The sequence below is a fragment of the Anopheles merus genome, chromosome 3L (genome assembly GCF_017562075.2).
Source record: "Anopheles merus strain MAF chromosome 3L, AmerM5.1, whole genome shotgun sequence".
Taxonomy (NCBI): Eukaryota; Metazoa; Arthropoda; class Insecta; order Diptera; family Culicidae; genus Anopheles; species Anopheles merus.
In genome coordinates, this window is record NC_054085.1 from 38,673,797 (window position 1) to 38,683,141 (window position 9,345).

The following is a 9,345-nucleotide window of genomic DNA, read 5'->3' on the forward strand; positions in this document are numbered from 1 at the left end:
AATTTATTGCCTTGTGTTCGCGGATGTTCACACTCGCACACCATCAAAAGCTAATGCTAAAGCATGCCAATCAATGCAATGCCAGTTAGCGTTAATAGCTTCTTTATGAGTGCGGCTTGAGCCTATTCGCCAATACCTGCGAAAGCTGCATTTGCATCGACTAAAATATTGATAACAGCCAGCCTGCTCCCTCGCTTCTGCACTCCTCTAGCAAACACACACCTGGAAAGGACGAACATTCTACCTACACGTACACACCTCGGCCCACCACGCTCTTTCTCTCACACACACACACACATTCCGCCACACCTACGGTGCCGCGGCGAATGAATAATTAAACTGCATTTAATCGAAATATTCGAGCCCGAACCCGTCGCGTCCCGGTCGCGCACCCGGAAAAGGCTGAAGGAATGAACGAATGCCGCAGGATGGACCCGAGCTAGCTGTAATTATCGAAGTAATTATAACTCCGCTATCAATTTCATCACGTGCGAACATTCACACCGCCTTACCACCACACCACGAGCTGGAATCACACAGGACGCACTAAATCACTAATATTCCCACACACTAGAGCACTAGTACACATACATACCTTTCGGAAAACAATAAGTTACCTACCGTATTTTGAGAACCATAATGGTCCATTTCGCTTTCCAATAATTGACACGTGCGTGGCAATATTCACACGCGACAAGACTGGCTTCCAGCGCAACACTTCAATGCAGCACTGTAAACGCAGCGGCCATAGTAGAACTGCCGCCGTGCACTAAGCGCCAGAATTGACATTCCACCGCCGACACCTGGCGGGTGGAAAAGTGCAGTGACAAAACCTGCAGCACGCATTCCATTTACTTCCGCAGCTGTTCCGCCGCACCCACGCGCCGCTTCCAATCCCTGCCTTTGGTCAGCCTGTCTGGGTTCTCTTTCACCATTTTCTCTTTGATGAAATTTATGCAAAATAATTATAATCACTAATTAACTATCATTATGCAAAATCTAATAATTTTAATTACACTCTGTGCTTCATCGTGGCGACTGGAAAAACCACGACCAGGTGCATACGCAGACACACCCATACAACGACTGCGTCACATTCGCTCCAATCACGTATCCTCGCTAAAGATCGTTTCTAGTGCACCGCCGCCGCCCTTCTCACGTGGTTTAATCGAGCGCACAGTCTATTCACACGGTGCAGTTTTTGTGAGCGTGTGTGCGTGTGTAATTTCTTTTCAATATTCTGCTCCCAGTGTCATTCTCCTAGTTCTCCGCGGCTTCGTAATGAGAGGGTTTGGAGGGTGGGTGACATACTGCAACATCCTGTCGCATCCGGTGGGAAAGTTGCGAAATGCTCATTTCGGCGAGGGCGCGAGTTTGAACTGACTGTTTGTTATTTTGCGACAGTAGTCTCTGTGTGTGTGTGTGAATGCACGAAGCTGGAAAATGAACTCTATTAATTTTACATTTTCCGACCCTTTTGCGCTGGTGATTTATTTATTCAGTGTTGCGTACGGGGGGTGAGCATCAACTAATTTCCAACCACTCTATTGAACTAGATATGGTTCGGAGCTGTGTGCAGAAGTGCTGATTGGCAATGCGAAAATTATGAGGTGTCGGTGGAAAAGCGTTCCAATTATGAGCAAAGTTAATCTATTCCTATTTATTTTCTCTCACACATGTATACTTGTAGAAAAAAAACATCAAAGTGTAACTTATTTTGTCGCATTAAACATGAGTAAATTACCTTTTCACAGGCGATAAGTAATACACATCTAAACGAGACACTACTGCTTTCCTCATTCCACAGTGGAGGCGTCGTTAGACTGAAAATATTTAATTAAAACCTCTCATGTACTTAGCGATATTAGAAAAGCATACAAACGACTGCTTTGCCTCACTTTGGTCAATTAAATTCCATTCCAACGGTTGATTTGCTGCTCCCCACCCCGTCTGCAGAGAAAAGCACATAAAAATACAAATTAATGCATCACTTACCTTTTGCGCCAGCGCGTCCCGTGTTCGTGCGGGCTGTTGGGACGCAAACGCAAACCCCAGCCCAAGACCGCAGACCTGGGGGTCGTTCGTTTCAGCTGGCAATTAAATAATTAATTAAATGCAAAAATCAATCCTTTCGCACTTGCCGCATTTCGGTGCGGGTAGTGTCACCGGATCGGTTGCAATCCAGCCGCCCAGGGATGGGATATCGTCCTCGCCTCGAACTCGTGTCAGTAGAGGAAAGCGGACACTAAACTGGAGAGAAGAAAAAAAACATAAGCAAACACATTCCGCTGGCTGAGTTTTAGAACTAATCTTATAAATTATTTATACACACTGAAACCGACACCACCCAGTCGGTTGTTTCTCGACGACGACCGAACTATGCTTTGCTGGGAAGACAACAATTTACACCATCTCTTACTGTCCACCTCCTTTTGTGTGTGTGTGTGTGTGTGTGTGTGTGTGTGTGTGTGTAAGTGTGTGTATCCTGGACCGAGAGCGGACAGTTTCCACCATCGATCCTTGTCTTTATGCACCGAGCAACACACTTTGCAGGTCCTTTCACGCTGTGAAGCAAAAAGGGGATGATGAGAAAAAAAGGAAACTAAACTAGTGTAAGATCACTACCACTACCACTCGCTGTTATACTACCCTTTTCTCTCAGTCACTCCAGCGGTAGCACGATAACTATCTCATCCTTGGCAGCATCCTTGTGCAGCAATTGGAATTTTAAATCAAGACCCGGCGAGTTTGGGCATCCCGGGCACCACCCACCCGCTGCGATGGTGGTCATGTTGGTGGACCCAACCCTTGCTTTCCCCCCCCCCCCACGACGGGTGCTCTGGGCATGACCCCCGCTCCACGCATAAACCCATTTGACGGACTGGCTGCTGGTGAAAAATCGTTCTCCGCCCTTTTGCGCTTCTCCGGAGATGAGCGTGAAAAACGAACGGACCCGAAACCCCTGAGCCCGCAGAGAGAAAGAGAGAGAGAGAGAAAGCGGGTGAACATCGAGTAGTGGAGTAGCGACATCGGAAAGAGTTGTAAAATGTGATTGTACAAGCTGTTGCAAAGCTGCAAAGTATAAATAATGAATATTTATTGGAATCGGGTTCTGGCTGGCAGTTTCTGCCCCATGGTTTGGCCAAACAACCTCGTTCGAATATTGATGAGCGGGAAAAATGTGGGCGGAATTTAGAGCGAAAGAGAGAGAGGGAAAGAACAGCACCAGTAACCCTTTTTTTCGTCCCGATTATCTTTCGTCCAAAATCACACCTCACACACTTAGGAGAGGTTTGTTTTTCTTTTTCGCGCAGCTAGTTTATTTTATTTGGCAATGCAGAGGAAATGGGGTTTTGTTTGGGATCGAAGGAGAGTTTAGTGGGAAATTGGAAAATGAAACAACTCTATTTGACCGGTAACAAATCCCTTCATTATCTCTAACCCGCTCTGCTCTATGCATTGAAAGAGGGATGCTTTTAAAAGCGAAATTCGAGTTAAATTTATTCCAAGAAGTCGTCTCTCTATTACGCTCCCTTCAAACGGTTGGGGGTCCGTTTGAATTTCAATGCACATCCCTAAAACAACCACTTTCGTGCATGGTGCAAGAAAATTGCTACACATTTATCACGCAACGATCGCGCGCCCCTCGATCGATAACAACACCGCGTATTATCTTTATCGGTCCGTTTTCATCCCCATTTCACGCTGATAAATACCTGAAGTGTCGAAATCGGGATATCATTTTCACGCTAACGTGCCCTTTCCCGCTCCCAACCCAAGGAAGGTCAGGCAGAAGACATTAACATACACCGTACACCTGGCCTCTACCCATGGCCCTTTCGTTTGCGTTTTATTCCACCGGTTTGATGTTATCCTTCCATAAATGGGCAAAGGATTGAATAACTGGCTCGCGGGCCTGACGCGCGAGCGGGATAGAAAGGGACATGAGCGGGGAAGGATGAAGAAGAAGAATTGGCTCGACCCCATCCAAACCGACCGGTAATTTGCGCCAATAAATCAACCCAAATCAATTCGACGTTAATCAATATAATTTAACGCCGCAAATGAATCGCCGCGGCGAAGCAGGCAGGACTGCGGATGGGCAAGCACCACTGCCTTCTTTGCCGAATGAAAACAATCGATGCATTGAATATGTCGTTGCTTCACCTCCTCGGTTGCTTCACCCCTCACGATCACGTACGATCGTCCCCGTGTGGCAGTGTTATGCTTTTGCATCTTCTCGCCGCCGCCGTGGCCTTGATCGACCCGGCAGCAAAATAGTACACGAAAGCTGGCGTTAATCGTGTGACAGTTAACGGTTCAACTCGGCCCGATCACCTTACAAAACAAGCGATCCTTCCCTCTCCCTCTGCCAAGCCGGCTCCAGGGAAACGCTTTTGGCGGGCAAAGGTTGAACCGATTTTTAATGCGCGAACAAATGGCAGATGAAAATTGGTGTAATTTATATCCCGATTCGCCTCGTACCCGTGCACACATACGTGGCCCGATCTCGTGCGGCCGATTGATCGGCACATACCGCATAGTGTTGGTGCGCGCTCTACGCCATCCTGGACCAATAATTTATTGGCCATTTTTCCACCATAACCACGGTCATGGCCGCGGTGTCAATTAAGGGTGAGCAAGGGGCAGGAAAACAACGTGCAAGGATGCCACGAGGCGATGGGGCCTTTTATTTATTACATCAACCTCACTTTGAGCAGCTCCATATTGGGATTAAACGGTGTGCAGGTTTCGATCATTGCGGGTAAAGAAAGATCTCCGATTTGCATAACCTTGCGCTGTGGCTTAAAGACCCACTGTACATCTTGCGCCCGTTTTCGTACTTTGTTTTGTTATTTTTAATTAAATTACATCACAATGCTATCAGCCGGGTTCCCGTTCTAATCCCTATCACCGAGTGACTCATAAACATTGATTGATGCCTAGGAAGCCACTTCAGTACGGGGCCATTATCGTGTTATCACTGTACGGTATGGCAATCAACAACGAACCAAAAACCTTCAGCGTCGATCGAGCACTGTTTGAACTGTGAACAATCTGACGCACACATTCACTAGTCCTAGTTGAGGGAGGATTACTACGGTACTGCCCTGGAGAGTAAGCTTATCAACTACTAACTTCGCTAAATGGTTCGTCCATAACTGTATAGGCTGTTCTGTTTGCCTTCCGAGATACTGGTCTCAACCCCCAGGTCCCCCGGTAATCAAACCACTTCAGATAGGGAAGCCTACGAGTATGGTTTTGGAAAGCTATCACCCTCCTCCACGTTGGAGAGATATGTGTACGTTTTGGCACCATCGTGCAGGGTAGTTTACATAGGCACGTTGGATCGTACCTGAGTTCAGTTCCGTGCCAGCCTACATCTGTAGCGAAGGTTACCCGTTGCTTGCCGTATTTCACATTCGAGCGCTAAAAGCCCCAGTTTAGGCACAAGTGTCGGATCTTCAAAGCTCAAAGACGTAGAAAGGCGAAGATGTGTTCCCTGATCGGATGCTGTTGCGATTGTGCTGCCTCGATTGCTTGCTGGTAAGTTGACATGGATACATGGTGAAGTTTTTGAGTCGAGGCATCTCTGCCACTTCACCCAAGTAGGCAGTGAGATATTTGCACAGTCTCTGTATCGCACGGTGTGCAGCTTCTCGCACCAAGACGCCTCGAAAATGTGTTGTTTTATCAAAACGATTTGGTTCTGCGTGAAAAACCTTCTTCAAACCGCGTGCTAGTAAGTAGCTCCAAATACCGGTGTTAGTCATCACCGACGACGATACGGTGTTTATCCCCTCCCTAAACAATCACAACAATTTGGGACAAACCCACCAGGAATTGTTCCATCTACATGGTGGTGTATGTGTGTCACCTCTGTTCAGGGCTTCGATTTGATTGAAATGTATTATCAGTTCCGGTGTTAGCCGCCCGTTCCCAATCTTGGTGTCTTGGTACATTGTGACGACAGGGGACAGTCACACACAACCTGCCATCTGAATCAACACACGGTGCTATTTGAATATCTCGGCGATAGCACGTATACAGCCCCGCAGCTAGATATCCGATAACGAGCGATTGTTTTTTGCGTTATCTTCAAAGCTTTCTGTGTAGTTTAACGCTAGGTGCAGACTTCCTGCTCAGTGCCGGTTCGTACACGTAAACGATCGGTTGTGATTGATTACCGGCAACAAACAAGGGTAAAATGTGTGGTATACTTCGGTGTTGTTGCGATTGCACCAAGCGTATTGCTTGCTGGTAGAGATCAAGCTTCCTCGTGCTTTACCTTCATTGTCTAATGCTTCTCCCATCTTCTCCCCGCAACAGCTGCTGTACCTGCGCACTGCAGACGATCTGCTGCATGGTGTTTGTGGTAGTTATCATCTGCTTGGCGATCGGATTGGGCGTCTACTTTGGCATCTTCCACAACCGAGATTCGGACTCCGGTACGACCACGACCACGCCACGAAGTCTCATCCTAAACGCACTGATGCCGGACGGCTTCCACGAGGAAAAGGAATCCACCTGGGTGTATTGATGAGAGAGTCGCCCCACAATGCATCCACTATGAACGCTGTGATATGTGATTAGACTTAGGCAGGAAAATAGTGTTGCGGCCTCACGCGTGTGTGTGTGTGTGTGTTTTCGTTCCAAAATTTCCCGTTTAATAAATCGAGGTGCACTCACGAATGCTCACCAAAGGCAAAGAAGAGCAACATCCAACCGCGTGAATCATGCGTCCCAGTTTGTCCAATTCTATGCTGACGCAGCTTGCATTTTATCAGTGTGAGTTTGAATGGTTACTTTCGCAAGCGATTGTAGATAACGCTAGATTTGTTAGTTGTACCGCGATAAGCCGTCGGACAAGCAGCGACTAGACGATGCACTCTCCCTTCCCGGAACCAGCGTTAAGATGTGTACGATCTCATTCGGCGATAAAGTTGCTCTAATTGGATGGTCAAAATTAAGAAGATCACTACAAATTAAGCTGTCCTGTGTTGGCTGGCCCCTTTTGGCAATTATAAAAGTGAAGCAATTTGAGCTTGAACAATTTCAAAAACAATGCCGCCCGTTGACGTGATGAGTGTGTCCGTGCGCCTAAATTTATGTAAATTATCGCACCGTTCTCTCTATCTCTCTCCCCTCAGCTCCGAGCGGAAATCCAACCGGCAGTCGGAACTGTTTTTTTCCTAAACGAATCAGTCTGCAAAACACACGACCTGCTCCCTCAAAGTACAATTTCCTGCCGAAAAGCGTGTAAAAAGCGTCACGCAACGTGCGAGGAGCGATTCGTGCGCTGATGGAAGGATTAATTACTGACTGACCCGCCGTGGTCTTGGACTTCGATCGGCACTGCCTGATAGTGTGACAGCCGAAGGGTATTTTTAAAAAAAGAAAGTATCAGCTGATACGAGCTCGCAGGTCGCTGGTGCAAGGTCAAATGGGTAATTGGAAATGAGGGTGCAAATAAGGAGGAGGGAATTACTTCCACTTCAACTAAGCACGACTTGAGCAACACTCGCGCTTTCATGCGTTCAAGTCATGTTACAAAAAGGGTCTTTTAATTCCGGGAATGCGTCGGGAGTCTTAACACAGCGATAATTTATTCACGCACCCGCAAGTCCGTCTGGGCACTGGGTAGAAGCTATCAGATTGTAACATTATTCCTGCTTACTTCCGTTCAACCGCAAGCACTAAAGCGTCCTTTGTCTGATCGGCTAACTGCGGCTCATGTTGCGGACCAGAAATTATGACGCTATCGTCATAGAGCCTCCAACCGTCCTATACAGTAAACAAATCGCCCAACGAGGGGAACGATTTCGCACCATTTTACGTCACTGGGTCCAGCTAAACACGGATCCGGAAGCTTAAGGCCCCAACAAGCCTACCCTTTCGGCGCTGGCCGCATCCTATCTCCCAAACTAACCCGTCAAGCGTCAATGAGCATGCAATTTGCAACGCAGCGTTTGGCGCGGTCGTACCGATTTTTCATTCATCTATTGGCATCGGACCGATGCGTTTGTTTTTCTTCACAACTCAGCCCATAAGCCGACACGCTCGCCCGCTGTACGCTCACCCGGTGCCGGTTGCGTGAGATGCGTTTGAAGTGTGTGCCACCGCTAACAAATGGTCGATCATAAATCCGGGCTACTTAATGTCGCAGCATTGAATTACGCCTGCTTCATGCCCGCCCTCGGTCCACGGTAGGCGTTTCTAAGCACGTAAATTATGGATTATGGAGCGCGAGAAAGGTGCTAACGAACGGGAGCGGGATCTATTTTTACACCATCCAACCAACCAGCCAACCAGCCCACCAGCAACTTGCAACTTCTGCGGTGCATGTGCTCGAGCATTTGCGGCTCAAATTACGCAACGGTCACTTGCGGCAGCATCAACCGTCCTGCCCGGATGCAACCGAATTAATCCTGCTGCGTTGTTGCTGCGTGTTGCGCACCGATAGGACCATCCGCACCGATCGCACGCACCGGTCAGGCGGTAATTTATGTTCACAGCTAACGTTGCAATCGCTTTTTTCTGCCAAACAAACGTGTGCAGCTGAAACCAGCAATATGTGTGGTGCAGTGTGGGTGATAATTTCGCTCATCAATGGGAGCGTTATTTATGGGATGATCTTTGAAAACAATCCTGTAATGGGAAACTGTTTCCCGTGTGCTGTAATTGATAAGCTAGCTAGCAATTAATATTTTATTGCTTTCAAGTGTTTTAAACGATGTTTCTTTTTCAATTTATTTAGCTTGCCGTAAAACAAAAACCGCCCAACCTTCATCCACAGATAGAGCAATTTTAATCAGCTTATTAGTACAATTTAAAAACACAAGCCAACTAATCTACCTTGACCTACATCTCTGTGCGATCGATTGCAGCAATGCATCATTTCCCTTCCCTAATGATGCCATTATACCCAAAACATGCTCAACCTATTTTTTATTGGCAGCCAAAATGATGATTATGATGATGCTGATTCACCTTTTTTTCACAAATGTGCTCAATCAGGTTATGCTTATTTGCCCGCCTGATCCAATAATCCGCTTACGATGTGAATGAGCGAACAAAACTACCCAGAAGAGAGGAAAAACGCCTCATGTCAAAAATATTTCGCCATCCTTCAAAAAACCTCCCATCGAGCGAGCCTCGTAACGCGCCGATGCAACGATGCACATTTCGATCCCGGGCCCGGGGTCTTTTGGCGAAGACATTCGACGACAGCAGCGCGAAGGGATTTAACAGCACTGGTTCGTCGTCACCATCGCCAGCGACAGCGTCAACGCGAGACTTTACAAAGATTATAATAAATAAGCCCCCTAAATGTTACACAGACAG

At 47.3% G+C, this 9,345-nt stretch overlaps 1 protein-coding gene across 3 annotated transcripts; it reads left to right on the forward strand.

Annotated features, from left to right (window-relative positions):
- The first annotated feature begins 5,126 nt into the window (after positions 1–5,126).
- LOC121600307 (protein midgut expression 1-like) lies at positions 5,127–6,726 on the forward strand. Of its 3 annotated transcripts, none has more exons than XM_041928772.1 (2): positions 5,127–5,547; positions 6,331–6,726. In XM_041928772.1, exons 1-2 carry the CDS (start codon positions 5,495–5,497, stop codon positions 6,539–6,541), a joined length of 264 nt encoding a protein of 87 aa, XP_041784706.1. In that variant the 5' UTR covers positions 5,127–5,494; the 3' UTR covers positions 6,542–6,726. The 3 variants fall into 3 exon arrangements, with proteins under 3 accessions (XP_041784706.1, XP_041784703.1, XP_041784704.1); XM_041928769.1 differs by lacking the exon at positions 5,127–5,547 and adding an exon at positions 5,598–5,743; XM_041928770.1 differs by lacking the exon at positions 5,127–5,547 and adding an exon at positions 5,939–6,261.
- The last annotated feature ends 2,619 nt before the right edge of the window (positions 6,727–9,345 follow it).

Bases quoted from the DNA above. Each gene is read 5' to 3' on its own strand.
- LOC121600307 (XM_041928769.1), top strand. From the start codon at position 5,682: ATGTGTTGTTTTATCAAAACGATTTGGTTCTGCGTGAAAAACCTTCTT. The intron at 5,744-6,330 runs GTAAGTAGCTCC...TCCCCGCAACAG, and splicing joins CTTCTTCAAACCGCGTGCTA to CTGCTGTACCTGCGCACTGC.